The sequence below is a fragment of the Nicotiana tabacum genome, chromosome 15, assembly GCF_000715075.1.
Source record: "Nicotiana tabacum cultivar K326 chromosome 15, ASM71507v2, whole genome shotgun sequence".
In the NCBI taxonomy this organism is placed as follows: Eukaryota; Viridiplantae; Streptophyta; class Magnoliopsida; order Solanales; family Solanaceae; genus Nicotiana; species Nicotiana tabacum.
In genome coordinates, this window is record NC_134094.1 from 8,234,163 (window position 1) to 8,257,709 (window position 23,547).

Consider the following 23,547-nt stretch of genomic DNA (forward strand, 5'->3'; position numbering starts at 1 on the left):
CCCTTGTGGTTCGGCCCTTTCACGAACCCCGCACATCGTCGGAGCTTAGTGTACTTGGTTGTCTTTCTTTTTTATTTTTTTAATATATTTTTTTATTGTAACAACATTTCGATTGTAACAGAATTACCGTATAATGGAAAAATATGATGCAAATATATCATAATTCTAATTTTAGTATCATAAGTTCGAATCTTAGTAATCTCTTATTACTAGAAGAAGCAAATTGCACTATTATTATTATTATTATTATTATTATTATTATTATTATTATTATTATTATTATTATTATTATTATTATTTTATGATTTGGTGTCCAATATTTGTATTGGGTTTCGACTAAAATTTAGATTTGTGATGGAAAATTTTACATAGGTGGATAAAGTGTTTCTTAACAAAGGGAAATTATTACTAATTTACTCATACCTATTCATATATATGTGCATTGTTAATTTTTGTTTACTATTGAAAAACGAAAAAAGAAAGAACTGATATTAGTTGCTGATTGAATATGTTTTTTTTCCTTCTTTCAGAAATGCTTATTAAGCATTAGATTAGGTATTTGAACAAATTAGTTGAGGAATAGGTAGTTTATTTCTCCAATCCAATAATCAAAGCCTCCAACCTAATGGCAGTCCGTGGTCCTTCATAATCAGCCTGCAATTATTGCCACAATTGAAAATTTGATTACTTTATTAGTTAATGACATGATTGAGTCTAATTTGTTTGACAATTTTGTGTTAATTTTTTCTTTATTACCACCCATGGTTGTGGTAGGGTGAAAAAATCCATAGCATCCTTACCGGAGTTTTCGGGTTTGAGCCAAGAGAATGAAAAAAATCGGATAGAGAGCACTTTTTCTTTTAATGGACCTTACGCAACGCAAATTTAGATTAGTCGAAACCTCAATACAAACAACTAGTGAAAAGCCAAAAAACCTTTCTTTTTATTCTTCTTTTCCTATTTATGTTCTTTTGGCAGTAGATAAATGAACCTCAAACTACAATACTCCTCCTTTCCGTCTTGCAATTTATACTCCCATTTTCCCTAAATGATTGTTTGATTTTCTTTTTATTTAGGGGGGATTGGTTTCCGCATTACAACCCTGATTAGTTTAAATTTACATAATGCCCATTAAAAGGAGAAATATTTTCTAAGAGGATTTTTTACATACCTATAACTCAAACCCCAGATCTCTAATTAAGAAATAAGGGATCATTTCCATGTTACTGCTACTATTAGTGTAATTGTTTAACTTCACATTACGAGAGTCAAATAAAATTATACTCCTATGAGAAAAAAAGGTAGAAAAAGCTAAAAATTGGGGCATCGGATTTAGCATGTTTGGCCAAGCTGCAAAAACCAGCTTATTTTGAGAAATGTTTTTTCTCAAAAGTACTTCCGGTGAGAAACAATTTGTGTTTGACTAATTAATTTGAAAAACACTTCTGAGCAGCAATTAGTATTTGACCAATTTTTTAAAAACTGCTTCTAAGTGTGTTTTTCTCAAAAGTGTTTTTCAAAAAAGTATTTTTGGAGATAAACTACTTTTTTTCGCTTCCCCGAAACTGTTTTTGCTTCTGCTAGAAAAAAATGCTTTTAGATTTGAAAAAACTTAGCCAAACAAGCTAGGAAATTTTGAATTAGTAACTAGTTTGAAAAGGACGACACCCTCAAGGTTTGCTTTTCGGTCCCTCCATTGGTGAGTGATTATTTATATTAATTAATTTGTTTATTGCCCAAAATAATTATGTATTCTTTTTTTAAAAGCCACTAATATGTATTCCATTTCTAGATATAATCATTATTTTCTACACTTTCTAAGTAAATGTGTTTAAATAATTTGTTACCAAATAATGATAATGTAAAGAACTTTTATATTATCAAGTCACTCAAAAAATATCACAAGATGTAAGACTCGTACTTTTAAAAATAAAACAAATTATTTGTTAGAATAGGTTGAAATGTATTGATGGTGTAAAATTTTTAAAATGATTAGTGTATATATGTTAAATCTATTATAATCATTTTCCGTTCGTGAAACCCAACTATGACCTAACAGGTAATGGCTCAGACCAAATTGGACAACCTTCTTCAATCTTGTTTTTCTTACCTTACCTTTTCCTTTCTTGTGAGCTTCCTTCTCTATTTTTTCTTTCATCTTAAAATTTTAAATATAGTAACTCTTAAAATTTTCAACTAGTTCGAACTGTGAGCGAAGGGGAGCCTTGGAGAAACGATAAAGTTATCTCCACATGTCACGAGTTCGAGCAATGACAGATCCAATTTTTTTAAATTATAGGTGCTTAACTATTTTTAATTTGAAAATTACTACTCAGACTAGGTGTTCAACTAATATGTATCTATATGAATTATTAGTTTTTTTTTATATATATCAAGTAATAGTGTTGTGTCCAAAAGCAATGGGTGCTTAAGCACTCATATTAGACAATGTAGATCCGCCAGTGGGTTCGAGCCGTAAAAATAATTACTAATGCTTGCATTATGGTATATTGTCTATATCATACCCCTTGGATGCAGTCTTTCCCCGGATCCGACATGAATGCGAGATGTCTTGTGCACCATGCTGTCCTTTTTAGTTCGAGCTGTGAGCTATAGATGGACTCTCAAAGTTGCATAGTCTCATTTCGGGATATTAGGATTTATGCTCAATTACAAATGCTATTTTAATTATATGACGCTTTATCACAAGAGATTAGTGTGAAAAATACAAAAACTCATTGTAGATTATTTTTTCTATTCAAATTGTAGTTGGTCACACGAGATCATTTGTTGTATATTTACCCTTGGAGGGTTGAGAGAGTTTAGATTTTAACTTCTTATTTTAGTTTTGTTTTTCTTTTTGGAAGGGGGGTTCGAGGTGTTTTCAAATTAATTGATGACTCGATTGTTGAATCTCATGAGAGGTATGTGAATTTTTGTGCCACGTGGCACCAATGAAACATTTTATTAAGGCACTAGGCACACATTTAACCTGTTTAACAAAAATCTTTTTTCATTACTAGATAGTAATTAAGAGTTTTTGTTACAATAATTAAATTTTAAATTAAAAACTTCTTCATTTAAATTTATCTCCAAAAAATTTGTGTAAATCAAGTTAAAATAATAATTGAAACATGACAATTAGATTGGACATGCGGAGTATATATCTTTCCATTTAAATTGCTCATTTATATCACCACATTTTTGCACTTTACTTTACATGAATGCTTTTAATTGTCAATTATATTTCATAAAGTTTTATTGACGTATATTGTGTTAAAGGTCACATACTTTAACTTATTTTAGAATCATAATAGTAGAGTTTTCTGAATTACAATAGAGTTATTTGTTTTACTATATGTGAGTTATTTGTAACATGTTAACCAACTATTATAATTGCTAAATATATTAATTCAATTGTCCAATTCCTTAATTTCATATTTAATACACTCATGTATATTGATAAATGCACTCTCTATCTCGCGACATTTATAACAACTTAATAGAGTATATTTTAATGAATGGTGAACAATAACAATGCGCATTTTTCTAAATCAACCCCCCTCCCCCCCCCCCCCAACCCCAAAAAGTTCATAACTCTCAAGTAAAAACAAATCAGAAAATCAATATATATATATATATATATATATATATATATATATATATATATATATATATATATATGTCGACTTTTAAATAAGTCATCATCTACTCTTCAAATCATTGATTGTATAGTATTATAATTTTAACAAATATTTATAAAAACATATTTAACAATACATTTATATTCGATAAAGAGTATCAAAAAAAAGAGAGAGAAGGCAATGACTTTGTCTGCATTCATCATCTTCAATATACATAGTGGAAAGAGGAAAGGGCAGGATTGAAAAGAAGGCACATGTTAACATTTGACAAAAAAGTCTAAAGTCAACAAGGATATTAAGAAATAATAAACTTCAAACTTATGAAGTTCATATATATTAAAAAAATAAAATAATATCCTATATGCATTTTCATTAAAAGACAAAGAATTAGAACATCTATCAATCAATTGAGATAGTAGATGAACCTTTATCTTTAATTAGAAATCTAGGTTCAAGTCTTTAGAATTGAGAAAATTTTCCATAAAATGGACTCTACTTAGCGCTAATTTCGAGTTGTTCCGCAATGAGTTATGAATTTTATATTGTTAAAGGAAAGGGCATCCCAGTACATAATGTATTATGCATTCACGCCGGGCCAAGGAAGGACCGTATTCCACCGGATGTGATGAAGATAAGTTATATTAATGCAAGCATTAGTGACTGCTTACACGGTTCAAACCCATGACTTATAGGTTACACGGAGATAACTTTATCGTTAAACTTAAAAAAGGAAATTAAATTGGAACATTTAAATATATTTGACAGAAAAGAAAATTCTATATTTAGAAAAGTCCAATTATGACCACTATTAGGGGTCGTTTGGCTGAAAAATAAGTTATCCCATGATTAATTATTTCGGGATTAGTTATCCCACCCTCCCATGGGGATAAAAAGATACTACAATCCGGAATTAGTTATGCCGTAGTTTTATCTCAATCAAATGTAGGTAAACTCATCTCAAATTTAATTTCGAAATTAATTATCCTTATCCTTGTACCAAACGAGTCCTTAATATATGTATAACAATTCTCTTTTGGGTAAATAAAAAGAAAAAAGGAAAAGTAATAGCAAAGAAAGCTGAAACATTTACTTCAAATACAAATTTACAAACACAACAAAGAGGTCATATACAGAAACAAAACAAAACTCCAACCTTTCCTTTTTCCAACCATTTATTAGATTCCTTCAATGGTTCTTTCATTTGTCCATTAAATTGTACAAATTTTCAGCTGATTGCTCAAACCAAAAAAAAAAAAAAAAAAAACCCATCTCAAATCCCTTAAAAAAGTTGTTCATAATTTTTTCTTTTGCTATTTTCAGTGGGTTTTTTCTGGGACTTTAAGATACAAACTCTTCTGTCTGTCTTTTTTTTTTTTTTTTTTTTGGGTGCTGCAGAAAAATTTGCCATTAAAAGGCTGAACAGAATTCAAAAACTTATAAAGAATAGATTTTTATACTTTTTCTTTATCATTTCTTAAGTAAAAAAAAGCTTTTTTTATTTAATTATTTTTGTAAAGATTTAATCTTTGGATGGGAAAGGAAGGACCTTGCTATCACTGTGGTGTTACAAGTGAGTTTATAGTTCTTCACTTTATTTTTTTTCCACTTAAATTTTGTTAATTTTCAAGAAAGGTGGAGTCTTTTTTGTTTCTTTGCCCTGTAGAAATATTTTTTTGGTTGTAAATGTAAATGGTTTTTTTTTTGTTGCTTAGATAAGTTGTTCAATTATGGAACTAAATACCCATATTTTTGTTGCTTCAATAATGAACAATAAAGAATGGTATGTACTGTTTTGAGTTTGTTTCGTTTGTGTTTTACTTAATTTTATGGATTTCAATACTGGTTTTTGAGTTATAATTTGTTTCTGAAACTGGTTTTTGCTTTTATTTTAATACCCATTGACTCTCTTGTAGAATATTGGTCTGTTGAAAATCTTGCTAATTAAGCCTGTCTGAGTAAATGGGCTATGTAAAAGTTCAATTTAGTTCCCTTTATTTAACAGAATTGGGGGATATTTTGATTGTTTTTGAATTCTTGATTTTCCCTTCTAAACTATGGATAATGGTTCCTTCATTTGCCTTGATAATGGAAAGGGTTGGTGTGTTGGAATGAGTATAGGGTACTTTGTGCAACTCTTCAAAATGTACATAAAATTATCAAAAGATTGCGGCTTACAGATACCAGATACTTAAACACATCCGTGTCGGATACATATAACTAGTCCATGTAATGCAGGTTCTAAGTGTTGAAATGTACTTCGTTAGGCGCTTATAATTCTAAGTTGCTTTTGGTGCAAACAGAAATTCTTGCTCAATTTTGCAACAATGTGGTTTTTTAGGGAGCGAAAGCAGCATAAAAATGGCAATGCGTTTATGTATTGTGACGTTTTAACATATATATATATATATATATACTGAGTCTCAATAGGGAATTGCATAACAAACCATAGATAGAACAATTGACTCCAGAAGAAATTTGTGTATGCTACATTTGATAATATCTTCTTGGCTCTGCATTTCTTAGGTCGGAAGTGTAAAAACATATCAACTTGTCTTGAAAGACTTGTTAAATTGGCTACTCCTATGCTGGTGTTACTTAAAGTCATCTTGGATAGTAGAAATTCTTTTTTTCTTCTTCTTATTGACTTGTGTAACGCATACATTATGCGCTGGTTTGGCTTGTATAATTGCATAAGTTGCTCAGACTGTTCACTTTCGATGCTGCACCCGTGTCTACATGACGTGTGTGTGTGTGTGTGATCCTTACCTGATCTAGTCAACCGATTTTGGGTACTTTGACCAAATCGATGGAGAAATTTGGGACAAATACAATGATTTCTGAAGTAGGTTTTGCAGGAGGTGCTTAATGATGTCACATTGTTCTTGGGAGTATAATTCAGTAAGCATATGTTTTTGGAAGTCGTCAAATTCTGTGGAGCTCTTTGCTCCTTTATTCACTTCCAGTCTTAGCTGAGTTGTTGAGTGGAAGACTTCCTTTTGCTTGTCTGGTTGCTCTATTTGTCTGGTTTAAATCTGGTTACTCTATTAAGAACAACTTCATCAGATTCTCTTTCACTAGAGTTACTTCCTTTATCCGCGCACTTCTTTTGCTACAATTCTATGGAAGAGTGGCTTGACGATCTTTTGTCTACTATCGCTTCCAGTATTCTTTTGCTTTTTTGCAATTGAAAAAACTCGATAAAGAAATTTGGTAGCATTTCATTGATTGCATAAAAAAGTGACCTCATTGCAGATTGCACTGGCCAAAATTTTGCATCGTAAAAGGGAACTTGTAATGCATGTTCAGTTTCAAAATTTTCAGAATTTTATATACCATTCTTTCTTCCCCGTATTATCTACTTTTAGCGTAGTATTAACTATCAAAATCATGTTGCAGGCACCCCACTCTGGCGTAATGGACCTCCGGAAAAGCCAATATTGTGCAACGCATGTGGATCTCGGTGGAGAACAAAAGGGACTTTGGCAAACTATACTCCTTTGCATGCAAGGGCAGAACCTTGTGACTTTGAGGAACACCGAGTTTCTAGGTTCAAGAACATGTCTTCTACAAAGAACAAAGATGCAAAGGTTCTGAAACGAAAGCAAACTCATGATATGGTTGAAGTTGGAACTCCTCCTGATTATAATTTCGGTTTCAGAAAGTGCTTAGATGAAGATACTAGCAATAGGTCAAGTTCTGGCTCCGTTGTCTCAAATTCCGAGAGCTGTGCACAATTTGGTAGTGCTGAAGCAAGTGATTTGACAGGTAACCTAAATATTTCCTTGTCGATGCCTACTGTTTATGTTCTTCCTCTCTTATTAGTTACATCCATATATTGTTCTCAGAATTATTTCACTTTCTCCGGTACGTGCTCCCTCCATTTCAAAAAGAATGAACTTATTGTACTGGGCGCAGAGTTTCAGAAAGAATGGAAGACCTTTTGAAACTTGTGGTCTAAAACAATTCATAGATATTTGTGCGGCTATAATTATCTCATTAATGGCAAATTTAGAAAGGGATCAATTCTTTTTTAAACAGACTAAAAAAGAAATAGGTTGATTCTTTTTGAAACAGAGGGAGTTTATTTTGTGATAACTGCACCTTCACTAGAATTATGGCTGCATTTTCTTCTAAAACTGAAAATTTTAGGGCCAAATCTCGAGCTCGGTCTCATCTTTCAGTCAAATTTAAAGTGGAGTTGTTTTGTTCTTAGCATTTTCTTGAAGTATTTACCCCTTGATTTTGGTTTTTCAGGCCCAGCACAATCCAATATATGGGATACAACGGTGCCTTCAAAGAAGAGAACCTGTTTCAATCGTCCAAAGCCATCTTCAGTCGAGAAGCTCACCAAAGACCTATATACCATCTTACATGAACAACAACAAAGTTCATGCTTCTCTGCATCCTCTGAAGATGATTTGCTTTTCGAGAGTGAAAAGCCGATGGTTTCGGTTGAGATAGGACATGGGAGTATGCTAATTCGGCATCCTAGTTCGATAGGCAGAGAAGAATCATCAGAAGCCAGCTCTCTTTCCGTTGAAAACAAGCACCGTTCTGTCAATGAGGCTTATTCACGATTGACTACCCCACCTGTAAATATTAGTAGGGGTGTCGATTCACCAAATAGTGGGACCGAGAGAACCAAGAAACCTACCGGTCAGGTGGTGGAACAGAACCAGATTAAAAGGTGCCCTCTCCATTAGTCTTGCTAGCATGTAATTGCATCGAGAAACAAAATTTTGTGCTGCATGTTGGTCAGGTGGAATGTAAGGGGTTAAATGCATTATATCTGCTAAAGTCTGATGTCATGTCGCTACACATGTAGTATCACCCAGGACGGAGGTAGAAGCCTGGCTATGGGTTCGGCCGAACCCAGTAGCTTTTGTTCAAACAGTGTATTTGTGTTAAGAAATTCATTAAATTTGTACACATTGAACTTAGAACCCTGTTATTAGTCGTCGCACTAAGATCCAAAACCCATAAAATTGAAATCTTGGCTCCGCCTCTGGTATCACCTACGGGTTTGGAACATACATTATTTTGTTCACCACATCTTCTAAACCACACAACAAGTCTGCATTTTTCTATTGAATTCTTAGGTAAACTTGTTGCAACGTCATTCTAGTTCCATCATTCTATGAGCATTTGAAACTTTTTTCTTTGCTTTTGGTGTATGCTTACCATCTTTCTGATTTTCCTCTTTTTTTTTTCTTTCTAAATTGCAGAAACAAAGATCACCTTGAAAACCTACAGATTCTTGGACATCATAATTCACCCCTTCGCTATATAGAACTGAAGGTCTGTTACTCTCTCTTGTATTTCCTATAAGGAAATTTTGCTTTCTTTCACTTAATACAACCATAGCATATCCTAACAAGGCCAACTTGTCTGTGCTGCTGGTTTATTGTTCTGGTTTGTAGACTTAAAAATGATCTTCCTCTTTTAATTATCTTTAGTACTAACTTTTGACTTGCGTGGATTGTCTTTCTCTTTTTCAGTAAAGGTCTTTAACCATTTTCAAAGTCTATTTTCACTAGGTTGTTCAGTGTTAAATGTTACTGGAATCGATCAGAAATTGATAAGATTATGTGATACTTGGTGCAGGACGTACTTAATTTTGAAGAATTCATGAGGCATTTATCAAGTGATGATCAACAACAGCTACTAAAGTACTTACCGCCTGTTGATTCTTTTGCGCCTCCAGATAGGTTTGCACGTCTTCTCTATATTTCACTTTCTGCGTCATGTTTTGGCTTATATTGAACTTGAACAACAAATTATTTTCCTGTTCTTTTCTCTATCTGCAGTCTTAGAAGCATGTTTGAGAGCTCTCAATTTGAGGAAAACCTCTCTTCTTTCCAGAAACTTCTTGCAGAAGGTGTTTTCGATAACTCGTTGCCAGGAGTAAAGTTAGAAGATTGTAGAACCTTGAAGAGGTTTATATTATGCTATTTATCAAAGTCAAAATGGGTGGAACAATATAATCTACTCAAGGTTTGGTTACTAACCATTTATTGCATATATACTGAACATGTAATCCACCATCTTCTATATTCTATATGTGAAGTGCAATTTTCTTGAAGCTAATTTTGTTCTTTGGTAGGACACAAAGTGTAAGAATAGTAGCAGCGGTTCTGAAGTTGCAGGAGAGCGAAGTGTTATCGGCACATGTCATTCAGTAACTGTGAAGAGACCACAGGAGCGACAACATCTAAAGTATTCGGGTCGGTTATGTTCCTCTTTCACTTTTCCCTTTATGACATTTGACAAATCCTCTGTGATAGACTTGTTTCGATGGGAGACAAGTATTTACCTGAGGATTGTCGTTCAAACTTGCATGGTAAAGAAAGCACAAGAGTAAGATAAGGACTTGCATAAGTTTTGAGCATTCACAACTGAATTCTCTACCTTGTTACTCCCTCTGTCCCAATGTGTCGTACTTTCCTTTTTAGTCTGTTCCAAAAAGAATGTCATACTAACATATTTAGAAACAATTTAATTTTAAACTTGCTACTTTACCCTTAATGAAATAATTTACAGTCACACAAAATATCTATGTTTGTTTTAGACCACAAGTTTCATAAGTCTTCCTTTTTTTTCATAAACTCCGTGCCGAGTCAAACACCGCCGCATAATTGGGACGGAGGGAGTATGTCGTATAACAGTAAGATTTAAAAAATGTTCCCGACAATGTTATGGGATATTTGTTCACACATGAGCAACCACGTGGCTCGTTTCGTGCCTTATTACTATTTGGAGTAAATTCACTCGTTGAAGACGAGAGGTTGGAAATAAGGATTGGTATCAAGAAAAGTCTACCTATGTATCTCTGTCTTTCTATTATTTCTTTTTTATTAGCCCCCTCTGCCAGCACATATTCCTTAGAAGTACACACTAGACACGCAAATATATGCAAAACTCATGGTTGGTTTGACTAGGAAGCATCACAACTTTATTATACTCCAGTACATTCCATGTGCAGTGTGTTCTTCAATTACATATTTGCTAATTCCGACAAATTAAGATTTACGAGCTATTTCACTTCAGGTGCAAAGACAACAATGAAGAGCCCCAAGAGTGTGGTGATGAAAAGCATCTATGAGCAGAAGGAACCATTAGACAATGATGGTTCTTGCTCCAGCCCAAAAAGCTCGTTCGCCTTGCCTTCTGAGACTAGTTCCCTCGTACTGGATTCTTTCCGTTCTGCAAACGAAAATTCTGATCAGGACTTGCTGCTGAATGTGCCATCCAACAGCTACTTCCCTCAAGCAGAACTACTCTTACCAACATCAAGTTTTACTCCTCAAGCGAGTACTAGTAGTAGCTCAATGTATCCTTCACATCTCGTCCGTCCCTAGCAATATTATCACACTTTGCTTGCTTTCTTTAGGATATCTCAAAGCTAGTTAAGCCAAAACAATATGGTAGTGTTGCATATCCCATGCAAACTTATATATGGAATTTGCAAAAAGGGGCTCGGATGGTTACCATTTTCGCGGTTGACCTATATTGAAACCAAATTTTGGATTTAGCAAATGGATATGGTTGTTTTTTCCCTTTTGTATAGGTTGTCAAAACAATGTCAAATATAGCTGAAAATGCAGAAGTGGTAATGAATGGCTAGAAATATTGTATGCAGTGAAATTTTTGGCTTAATTGTGAACACCCTTTTGTGTGTTAGTTCTATTAATGGTGAAGTCAGTCCTAAAGACTCATCTAATCCCTAAATGGAGGGAGCGGGTCTGAAGTTTGTCTCATTTGCTAAAATTTTAAATAAATTGCAAATGATGGCTATGTTTTAAACAGCGACCATATAAATGGCTAATAGTGCACTTAGTATTATGAGGCAAGTGCACAGATAGCTATTCTCAAGTATGTTATTTAAAGATTAGCCACTAGTCATTTTGTTCTGAAATTTTAAATTAAAATTTTTAACCTCACATTTTTGTCTTGAAAAATTGAACATCAGGATGCATTGGTTAAATTTTAAATAGCAGCCCTTTAGAATGACTATTCGGTGCTTACCTCAAGCTCCTTTGGTTAAGATTTGACTTGTAAATCTGAGAGAAATCTGTAATTCACTAATCTAATTATCTTAAATAAATTTTACAACTTTACCAAAATTATGTCGTGTTAAAAACCGTCATATACTCCAAATGTCTTAATTTATGTGCAAATTTATTTTGTATGTTATCGTAAATATGATATCATTTTATATTTAGAATAATTTAACATTAAATTTTTTCTTTTATCTTTAATGAGAAGTTTCTATAGCTACATAAATTTTTATAATTTATTTTAGACGATAAATTATAATTTCCTTCCCCCCTCCGGTCCTCCCCCCTTAAATTTCACACCTAATGAATATCTTCACATATATTGGGATAGAGAAAATACAACTTATAAGGACCCGTTTGTTCATAAATATTTTATTCTTTTTTTCGATTTTTTTTTTCAAAAATGTGTTTGTTCATGAAATTTTACAAGTGTCCAAACATAATTCCACATTTCAAATAATATTTTTAACTTAATATCAAATACTTTTTTTTAAAAAAAATTATAATTTTTATGTCGAAACGCTTACTTAATCAATAATTTTTCTTCTTTCTTAAATTTCAGTTACATGTCATCATATAAAATGAAACAAGAAAATAATGTACAAGTAAAATTAGAACTCGATCTTTAATAAATAGCCATATAAAAAGCTCCCATCTTTGCGGCTGAGGATTGTGGAAAAATTCAGTATGTTCTAAACTTTTTCTCTCTACCTTATTTGCTTCTCTGAAAGTTCTATAATGTCATCAATGGCCTTATTCTCAGCTCCTCCACCCCACTTCCCAACTCTCTCTCCTCCAAAACCCGATTTAACTCACAAACCATATCTACTTTTAACTCTCAAGAAACCCCATTTCTCCTTTAGAGCTGTTGATGATGTTTCTTCTGGTATTACAGCTACTTCAGCTGTGACTATTGAGCAAGAAAAAACTGAGGAGTCTAATGGGGTGGCTTTGAACTCAAATGGGTCACTGCCGGCGGTTTCCGCCGGAGCTCCGGCGACGGAGGAGGGAGTGAGGAAGTTTCAGGATAGTAGATGGGTTGGTGGGACTTGGGATTTGAAGCAATTTGAGAAAGATGGGAAGATTCATTGGGATTCTGTTATTGATGCAGGTGAAAGTTTTATTTCCAATTTGTTTTGTTTTTCTTGAAGTGGACTTATTTATATGACTAATTAGGAGTAACTAAAGTTATAAATTTGTTTTTGGCCAATTTCAAGCTATGTACTTGGTGCTATTTCTACTTGCTTGACTTAACTTTGTAGCTGGAAAGCATAGGCTCATGTAGTTTTTAAGTGATTGCAAAGTATAACCACATGTATCTTCCTGTACTTTGTGACAAAGTGTGCGGCATTAGCATAAATTATAAATATAGTATATCTTTTTCAAATTGTATAACAACTCCTTCCCTTTCGTTTAACAACAACAACAACAAGCCCACTAATTTCCCACAAGTAGGGCCTAGGGAGGGTAAGATCAAGTAGGGTCTAGGGAGGGTAAGATCACGTAGGGTCTAGGGAGGGTAAGATCAAGTAGGGTCTAGGGAGGGTAAGATGCACACAGCCTTACCCGTGCCCTGGAGGGCAGAGAGGCTGTTTCCGATAGACCCTCGACATATAAAAATATTTAACTAGGTACAGAATATATTTTTCTTGTTATAAAGAAAGACTTTTGGCACACACCAAAAGAACACTTGATATAGAGATATTTAACTAGGTACAAAATATATTTTTCTTGTTAAAAAGAAAGACTTTTGGCACACACCAAAAGAACACTTGAACTATGGTATTTTTATTACGGTAAGAGCATGTCATTAAGCGTAAAATGGAAGGTATTTTTTTTTTAATATGTGGTATCTAGCCCAACTTGCGCACACCTCGCACTGGGCATTTAAATATAAAAAGTTGTCATTCTTTCTAGAATGGACAAAAAAAAAGAATGCCATATAAACTGAAACTGAGGGAATCTATGTATAGTTTTTTTTTTTAAAATAAAGGAAAAATGCTTTCCCATCTTTTAGAATATCTAGTTCATGATAATTGGGAAAGAATAAGAATGAAAAAAAATAAATCTAAGTCACAACAGTGGAGCTCAAGTAGTGCTCTATTTTGTCGAAACTAAATGAAAGGGAAAAGGGGATTTTCTTTTCTTTTCTTTTGGGAGGAGGCAGGGGGAGAGGGGTGGTGGGGGGTGGATAGAACCTAGTAATAAAAGAACATGATTTGGATTCTTGATTGATGAAACCAAATTTAAGTCATCTTCCGGGTAGCTGCTCTTGCATTGGGGGCATGTTGGGTCAGCTTTAGCTACCAAGACATACATATGGTACCTTGGACGACCCATCACACCACCATGGAGGATGATGTTGCTGCTTCATCTGGGCTCTTGCCTGAATCATCTTGCTCCGATGACACACATAGTGATGCAGCCAACAGGGACTTGGCTGGAGTTATTAATGCAATAGCACCTCTCTCAGTACTTGAGTACTCCTTGTAAATCACCTTTTGCTTGTATTGTCTGGGCGGGCAATGAATTCCGGTGTGATATCTCCGGTTTAGACACCAGGCGCGAACCTTCCTAGAACGCTTGGTCTTCATTTAGGTGAAGGCGAGTAGGTCAGTGCACTAGCCAAAGACTTCCAGTCTATTTACCAATGAAAGGTTGATTCTTGATCCTGTAGCTTTCCCCGTCCCCCCTTCGTCTGGTGGTGCTTGTGTTGAGGGTGCGCCACCAGAAGTCGGGCTTGAAGCTCTCAAGGCCAACAAGCCGAGAGATGATGGTTGTTAGCCACGACTACTATCAAAAAGCTCCTATGAAGATGAATATTTCACATGGAGGAGTGTGCATCTTTATGTTGGGTGTTCTTCTGTCGTTTGTTTGCAGCCATAGAGTGATAGCTAACTAAACAACCTTGCACACTATATTAGCTGAGACTTTGAGAAACCGGTGTGCAGCTGAAGTGTCTCATTCCAAAATGGAGTCTAATTGAGGGTGTGTCGAAAAGCATAGACTTTGTTTGATTTGAAAGTGGGGGTGCCTGCACGCTACGGTTTTCTATATGACTTGGTTATTTTCCAATTTGGATGCAATCCTGTATTTTGCAAGTTGGTGTAATGCCGAGTTCTAGTCAACCGAAATAAGGAAATTAATAGGCATAATTAGGAAGTGTGTCGAGTAAGTGCATTTGGACCTTAAGCAGGTGAGCAGATGAATAGTTAGAAGACTGAAAATGAGCTAGAAATAGTTAAAAGATTGAGAATGCGCGGATTAATCAAAATTTTTGTATTAAGCTTTTTCATGAGGCTGGCTTTACACAACGTGTGGAGATCCATAGGCAAGTATTTATTGCTAGATGTTTGTATTCTTGCTCTTTGGCTGGTTTTGATTGAACTCTTGAGTGACAGTTATCTGTATGTTTGAAGCAATTACAGTATACAGTCACTTGCGAGGAGCTGGTCATTAAATAATGTAATTAATTATAAAATGTTACATGAGATGGAGATAACACTGAGGACTTTCTTGAACTTGATGGATTATAGCAGGTCATATACAGTTGTTACTTCTTAACTATAAGATGATACCGTTTCCTCCATTTCCTTGGCTGTGTCATTGAGATTATTGTCTGAAGCCTTCATTAAGCACTATTTGTTTGGTACTAAACTTTAAAAAGTTGTAATCTTTAATCCTTTTTTGGTACTATATTTGATGCCTTCTCAATAATACATTGGCTTGCTTGGTTCAAGATTTATTTGGTCGTCCCTAATGGTAGTAAACAGGGGCGGATCTAGGCCTAAAATATGGGTCACGTGAACCCATGGTCTCTTTGTCAAGCTAGGTATTTTATGTACACATTCTCTAGAATCGGTGTAATATTATCTGTTGGCACCCATGCCAACATGCTCCAAAAAGTCTGAGTGGTACACTTGGTTCAAAGCTAAGTTATTTACCTTGCAGAACATGGATCAATTCCACTTAGTACTTTTTTTCTTCTTCTTTCTTTAGTGGTGCATCCATGTTCTAGAAATCCTAGATTTGCCTCTGGTAATAGACATTATCAATGTCTTCTTTTCGTCCATTTTTGGAATTTATCACAATTTAACAATTGATGGCTATTCATTTGCAGAGGTTAGGAGAAGAAAATGGTTGGAAGATAACCCAGAGTCATCAAGTAATGAAGACCCTGTGCTTTTCGACACCTCAATTATTCCTTGGTGGGCATGGATGAAGAGGTTTCATCTTCCTGAAGCAGAACGTCTCAATGGTTTGCTCATATGCTTTTTTTCCCTTGCAATTATTTCCTCGTCTCAAAATACAAAACAGTAGTTATATTAGGATAGAGCTGATTAACTAATGGAACAATGTGAATCTTGCACAGGTCGTGCTGCAATGATTGGTTTCTTTATGGCCTATTTTGTGGATAGCTTGACTGGTGTAGGCCTCGTCGATCAAATGGGAAACTTCTTCTGCAAAACACTATTGTTTGTAGCTGTAGCCGGTGTTCTTTTGATCCGCAAGAATGAGGATATAGAAACTATCAAAAAGTTGGTCGAAGAGACTACTTTCTACGACAAACAATGGCAAGCATCTTGGAAAGATGAGACCTCAAGCGGTTCGAAGGAGTCTTGAGATTGTTCTTCGTATAACATTAGTTCCCATTTTCTTGAAATAATCCGCTAATTCATCTATGCTAGTAGTCAGAGGAGAATATGTTATATCATATTCTCCATTTTGTTGTAGTGCTCAGGCTGCCATGTTGGAAGGGGGCCTTAAAGTTGCTTCAGTGCGACCTATAGGTGACGGGATCGAGCTGTGGAATCAGCCATTGATGCTTAAGATCAGGTTAGGTTATCTACATCACACCCCCTTGAGGTGCGGCCCTTCCTTGGACCTTGCGTAAACGCAAGATGCTTCGTGTACCAGACTGCCATGTATTTTTTTTTCCCTTTCATGTTCTATTTCTGAGCAATGATTCTTAATGTTAACTTTTTTTGTCTTTGTTGTGAGCTCTTTTTGCTGATCTTGTATACTAACTCTCCAATCCTTTTGACAGAATCAATGTGAAGAATTGGTCAATTCACTTGTAGTTGTTGAATACCTGTGGATATGAGTTGCTAATAAAATTATTGGTAGTCTAAGAGACTCTACTAGCTGCTTTGGTTCAACATCAATTGTTTTTACTTCTTTGATACTGGTGGTGTCAGAACTAGGAGTGTACAAACTGAATCGAAAAACCGCTTCAAACCGAAAAGTCAAATCAACCCGATTAAAAAACCCGACTAGGTTTGATTTGATATTGAACAAAAAAATTCGAACTAAACCGACATATAAATATATAATTTTTATATATACTTTTAAGATTTTATATAAAATTTTCTTTACCAAATATCTAGAAATATTTGGGATTCTCTTGCGAGATATAATATTTAATATTATATGAAATGCTCCATATTTATTAACCTTAAATAATGGGTTGTATGATCACTTTCTCATCGAGTGTTACTGAAGTACGTCAATTTCTTTGTTCTTTCATATTTATATCATATGTTAAGATACATTAAATTCTTATATCTTTTTCGAATGTGAAGTGATTATTATTATTATTTAGGTATCATATTGATTTTTATGTTTAATTACTAAATATGAAAAATTATTGTCAAACGACTAAAAAATAACTATTATGTGTTATTAAGAAAATTCTCTCATAAGAATATTTTAATAGATAATATGTTTGTCAATTTTTTTATATTTTTACTATACATATATTTACTTATAAAAAATTTAATAAAGTAAGATTGAAATAATATTTAAGTAACAAAAAACCCAGAAAACCCAAAAAACCCGACAAAATCGAACCAATCCAAACCGATATGTTGGTTTGGTTTGGTTTTGATAAAAACCGAACCAACCCGGTCCATGTACACCCCTAGTCAGAACCACCTTATGCGCACTCGACCATGGCATCGAGTACATATTATTTTTCACCTGCACAATATCTAGTAATTTTGTCCACCAATGCTTAAGATAGGAAGAGATCATGTGGCGTGTTTTTATCTCATCTTTCGTAGTTTTCATCCAATTTATTTATTGACCACCAAATCACACCATTAGATGTTCGATTCAACGTCAATTTTAAGTTCTGATAAGGAGAGGAAGGACAATTTTGAATTGCTGGTAAATTCCTGTAATATTTCTTCAGATATAGATGAACCATGACTTGCATAGCAACTTTTTCACAATGGTAAATGACAAGAACATACGTTTGCTTAGCCAAAGCCATGTTATACAAAACATCCTTGTGTTTCAAAGAAGGGAGTGAGGTTTCAGTACTATAATTTAATAACTTAACTAGTTTAGATTTCCATCACGATTAGCAGAATAAAACTTCTTGTAAGCAAGTCTTACTACAGAGATCATGAAATGTTCAAGGAGCAACAATGATGGAAAAGTCACATTTTCAACGTCCAAAGAGTAGCTCGAGTTGTACCCAGAAATGTTACGGTGGTAGTAGGTACGCGGTAAAACTAGTTAAGATATGCACAAGCTGACCCGCACACCATCGTTATCCAAGAAAACAAAAGAGCAGCTTGAGCTGTAACTAATTATCAAATTGTGTCAAACCTCTCTATAACAACCTCATTTGTTCTGATATTTTTCGGCTGTGATAGTGAAGTATTGTTATAAAAGACATGTTATAACATTAAAAAATAATCGGTTCCGAAAAAAATTTGACTTCTATAATGAATGGTTATTATATAGGAATGTTATTATAGAGAAGTCTGACCGTATCTTCCTCATGAATTTTCTTTACAAATAACGATTTCATCAAAGCAAACACCTACAAAAGCAAAGGAGTCAACGAATTGATGAAGGCTGAAGAGTTGTAACATTTCATTAGAATCATATCACGATAAATCCCTCACTTCTTAATCCTACTACACAATACTATATATAAATAAATAACTATTACTACTACTAAAACTAGTAGCTATACACATTACAATATGTCACAGATTGCCTGGAAATGCAAAAACAGACCTAAAACTATGATCTATGATCACACAAAAGTCATAAATAGGCAGCAAAATTAAAGCACAAACCTTGAAATCAAGAAGCTTCATATCAACATGAACTCCAACTAGTCCGGGATAGAGGCGGCAGCGTTGTTGTTGTTGTTCCAATGCATCCAAAACAATGGAAATGAACCGTACTCCAACTAGTTTGGGATGGAGGCGTCTTGATATTATCAACGTCATCCACAAACAATGGAAATCGACGTAAACTCTCCACCTTAGAGCTCTATGATTCAGGTGAAACAACATTCTTGTTCTTATTGTTTACCTCATTCAACACCTTCACAAATGCATCCACAATCTGCTTCTGCGATTGGAGTATCATCTCGTTCCGCTTCATCTCCATCTCCATTCTCATTTGCTCGACTTCCTTTGCCATCTCCATCTTCATCTTCTCCACTTTCATGAACCCTTCACCCAATAACCTAATCGATAAAACCATCTCTTCAATCGGATCCCTACCCCTTTTCACCCCTCCGCCCCCACTCCCAACACCACCTCCCTTTTTCCCCAATTTTGGAGTACTAAACCTAGAATCAACATTGGGTTCAACATTTCCACCACAGTTTCTTCTCGAACTCGAAATACCAAAATTTTCACCAAAATTTCTTACATGAAATCCATCACTAGCATTACTACTCCCATTATATTCACTTCCTTCATCACAATCAAAACTAGTACTATTCATTATTGATCGCTTCGATTTCATTGAAATTCCATTTTTTACGCGAAACCCACTTCCAAACTCGACATCATTAGGCATTTCCTCTTTGTTAAAACAATACCCATTTGGAATCTTAGAAGAAAAAATATTTCTTTCGGGGGTTTTCGCAACGCCATGATTTAACATGATATTTGGAGTCCAATCATCAAGAAAATTCACACCATTCTTTTGATTGATCTTTAATTTCAATAAATTTGGGTCAATTGATGGGACTTGTTTTTCGGCTAATTGTTGATTTAATTTGATTGATGCAACAGTAGTACCATTTTCCATAGCGTCCATGTTATCAAAAAAGAACCAAGACGAAAAAAACCTACCGGTTGGAGAGGCAAGGGAACGTTGCTTTTCAGCACGATAACGTTGCCGGAGTTTTTCCATTTTGTGGCGGCACTGGGCGGAGGTTTTCGCCGGAGATGCGTCTGGGCAGCGACTGGTCACGGCGGCTGCTACCGCGTCCCAGTCCGCCGTACGGAGGTAGCCACGGCGGAGGGCGTACCACCGCTCGCGGTAGGCGTCGATTAGGGCTAGAGTTTCTTCTTGGGTCCAACACGGCGGTGGAAATCTCCTCGCCGGAGGTGGAGGCTTCTCCTCCACCGCCGGCGGTGATGTTTCTGCGACGGTGACATCAAGGTTAGACGACATCGTATTATGGTATTATGTAGTTTTTGTTTTAGAAAATTGAGTGGTGTTTTTATAAGTGATTGTATTTCGATGGGAAGTTGAGATATAAATGGGGTGGTGATGGTGGGTGGGGAATGGGTAGTGTTGGAAAGAGGCGCAAGATAGCAAAGATGATGAGGTGGCGAGGTGGGTGGTGGTGGAGGTTGTTGTATGATTGATGTTGAGGGGTAGGGGGTATAGGGGCGTGAGGAATGAGTAGTGTTAGAGTGGCGCATGATAGCATAGGTGATGGGTAGAGTATGGGGGTTGGGGATGATGGTGGAGGTTGAGGTTGTTGGATGATGATGTTGATAGGGGGGGGGCATTATGGGGTGGGTGTGGGGTGTGGGTGGTGGGGTTGGTGGGTGGTGGATGGTGGGGTGGTGACGGGGCATTGAATTTTGGCCAGTTGTTTGCTAGAGTGGGTGGGGATAATGATATGAATGATGACACACAAATGCTAACTTACACAAAGGGATGTGCACAGCTAATCCTACACCTACTCCACCAGTCCACCACGGCACCACCCACCCTCCACCATAGGTAGTGAATCCCCCACCCACCCCCTACTTACCATCACTACGTTCCAGATGTTTCTTGTGACTTGGAAGGTGGTAAGTAGGGGTAGTTGAAGGGGAGCTAGGTAGGTGTAGCTTTATGTTATTAAGTTCATCTAAATAGATACTTTTAAACTAAAATATAAATTTATACGTAATCATAATAATTAGTACATGAATTCATACTTAAAAATATAACAAATTTAATATTAAAAATCTTAAAAATTAAATTTATAAAGTTTAACTCAACCAACAACCCAGAATAATTTCACTAGTGAAGTATGAGAAGGGTAGTGTGTACGCAGACCTTACCCCTACTATGAGGTAGAGAGACTGTTTTCGATAGACCCTCGGCTCTATCGAAAATTAGCCAATGCTAGGTTGTTTAATGGCCACGTGGGATGATCTTAAATTTGTATTTCAATTTGCGTCCCATATACATGATAGAGGGTAAGGTGGGCAGCTGCAGGAGTGGCCAGTGAGATGAGTGGCTTCATTGACTAAAATTGCAGAGGTAACCCCACACCTACTCCACCAGTTTACCACCACAACACTTCATCAAAGCACATCACATCACATCACATTTTGTAAAATTTTCTACAAATCTGTAACCATATTGTCACAAGAAATAGTACTCCCAACAAATACACCGTATTGTCACAAAAAATAATACTCCCTCCTTTTTACTTTATGTGGTAAGATTTACAGCTTTTTTGGATGGTTGCTACGCGTCGTTTCATAATATATTGTATTATATCGTTTGATAAATATAATATTTGAATAGATTGTATTGTTTGCCGTCATATGATATCACACACCAGCAATATGAAGAATAAACTTACAATATTATACAGAAAAATTATGATACAGGTAAAATTATTATATAAAAAGGTAGGGTAAATGATAAAATAAAATTATTTAATAATAATGAAGGGTGAGATTGAGAGAAAAAGACAAGGTAACGACGCGATCACACCAAATCGATCGTTACATAAAGTGACACATTCCGTCGTCACGTAATAAGATATTTAACGATACGATACAATAAAATTTAAGTAACAATCAAAACAAATATCGTATTTAAAGTAACAATACGATGCAATACAATAGGTAACAATTATCCAAACAAGCTGTTAGGACACGACTGTCAATATATTTAATTTTTGAATATTTAAAAGATACTTAAAGAGTGTAATAGTTAAATGTTTAAAATATAAAAATATTTAAGAAAAAGTTCTTTTAACTTTCTAAATATTGGTGTTGCTTCTTAAGTTATAAAATTGAGTACTCAATTTGTTATACTTTATACGACAGTCTTTCTTTTTAGTTAATCTATATCCTTTTGTATTCAAAAATTCTTTAATTTGAACACTGTTACCTTTACTATTAGGGGTAGAGTAAAATCAATAACAAAAACAAATTCAATGTAATTATACAAGTGAGGTTTGAGGAGGGTGATATGTACACAGTCTTATTTCTATCTTGTGAAGGTAGAAAGACTGTTTTCAACAGATATCGGGTGAACGCAAACTAAAACCCAGTCTACCAATTATCGGCATCAAACAAGCCCATGCCTATCTACATGGTAGCCTAGCGGCGGTAAGGTGTGATTGACCAAAAATAGGGGTATTATCACTTTTAGCCCGCGCAAAAAATTATTTATATTTGATAGTCGAAAAATATATAAAATTTGTATATAACATACAAAATATATAAATATACAAAAAATATACAAACTTTATATATTTTTTTGACTATTATTTTTACAACGGCTATATAGTGTCATTTTCGACCAAAACAAATACCATCTTTTATGTGCATATCTAATCCCACACCTACTCCACTAGTCTTGTTAGTATCATTTTCATTTTCACTATTTTCTACTCTAACTATATAATGAGTTATTTTCCCATGTAGTTACTGCAATTTTGCTCTATAACAATAAAGTTAAAAAATTAACTTTTATCACGATTAAAGTAATTGAACTACGCGTGAATCACTAAAAATATAAATTACGGAGAAGTTAATTTAGTACTTTGCATCAATTTATAACATGTCATTTGTCACATTAGCATTTTGTATAAGTCTTCTTTAACTGATTTTCACACATTTTCAAATGATATGTATTGACTATATTAGTAGCATTATACCCTTATTATGGACCAACCTATCCTTTTCTATCAACATGTTCAAGAATGGGCAATATTTCATTGATGATGCACCGCACCTAATCTGTAGACTTTCTATTATCCTTTTTCGTTTTTGTTTTATCGGTGTCGGGTATTTGCTTTGAAGCCTGACTTATTCGAATTCGTACTATGTAAACAAATTAAAGGAAAAACATCTCATATCAGAATTTTTTCTATTGCCGAAATCTTGTGTTATCAATTATTACAAACATGTAATGTTATTGTAGGAATCTTTAATTTTGTTTGGTGAAATGCCTCAAAATCACCTAACTTCACAAAAATGCTTTAAATGTATTTTGTTGAAAGTTTTTGTTATAATTTTATACTTATATAATTAGATGAATGTGATAAGACATCCGGATCCGTGGCGCAATGGTAGCGCGTCTGACTCCAGATCAGAAGGTTGCGTGTTCGATTCACGTCGGGTTCAATTCCCCGATCCAAATCGGATCCTCCATTTTTTGTTCTTCTTTTTTGACATATATTTTATTATTATTATTATTATTATTATTATTATTATTATTATTATTATTATATATTAATTTTTAGCTATTGCTTTCACTGGTTCGGACGTGAATAAAGCAGGGAAAAACCGATTTTTTATTTTTTATTTTTTTCGCCTTGTATCTAAAATTCACTATCCTATTAG

At 34.6% G+C, this 23,547-nt stretch overlaps 3 protein-coding genes and 1 non-coding gene across 6 annotated transcripts; 3 read left to right on the plus strand and 1 right to left on the minus strand.

Annotated features, from left to right (window-relative positions):
* Positions 1-4,714: 4,714 nt before the first annotated feature.
* LOC107782409 (GATA transcription factor 26) lies at positions 4,715-11,288 on the plus strand. 3 transcript variants are annotated; one of them, XM_016603294.2, is made up of 8 exons: positions 4,715-5,214; positions 7,041-7,409; positions 7,899-8,331; positions 8,870-8,942; positions 9,249-9,352; positions 9,452-9,638; positions 9,748-9,868; positions 10,692-11,288. In XM_016603294.2, exons 1-8 carry the CDS (start codon positions 5,175-5,177, stop codon positions 11,000-11,002), a joined length of 1,638 nt encoding a protein of 545 aa, XP_016458780.2. In that variant the 5' UTR covers positions 4,715-5,174; the 3' UTR covers positions 11,003-11,288. The 3 variants fall into 3 exon arrangements, with proteins under 3 accessions (XP_016458780.2, XP_075086594.1, XP_075086593.1); XM_075230493.1 differs by having other exon boundaries at positions 4,719-6,542; XM_075230492.1 differs by having other exon boundaries at positions 4,777-5,424.
* Positions 11,289-12,344: 1,056 nt separating this feature from the next.
* LOC107782408 (light-harvesting complex-like protein 3 isotype 1, chloroplastic) lies at positions 12,345-16,791 on the plus strand. The gene is made up of 3 exons (XM_016603293.2): positions 12,345-12,812; positions 15,822-15,959; positions 16,074-16,791. The coding sequence occupies exons 1-3, from the start codon at positions 12,440-12,442 to the stop codon at positions 16,322-16,324; spliced, it is 762 nt and encodes a 253-aa protein (XP_016458779.1). The 5' UTR covers positions 12,345-12,439; the 3' UTR covers positions 16,325-16,791.
* A 1,767-nt stretch (positions 16,792-18,558) lies between these two features.
* On the minus strand, positions 18,559-20,793 carry LOC107782407 (uncharacterized). The gene has a single exon (XM_016603292.2). The coding sequence runs from the start codon at positions 20,132-20,134 to the stop codon at positions 18,995-18,997; it is 1,140 nt and encodes a 379-aa protein (XP_016458778.1). The 5' UTR covers positions 20,135-20,793; the 3' UTR covers positions 18,559-18,994.
* Positions 20,794-23,256: 2,463 nt separating this feature from the next.
* Positions 23,257-23,328, plus strand: TRNAW-CCA (transfer RNA tryptophan (anticodon CCA)). The gene has a single exon. It is a non-coding gene; the product is annotated as a tRNA-Trp (tRNA).
* Positions 23,329-23,547: the final 219 nt, after the last annotated feature.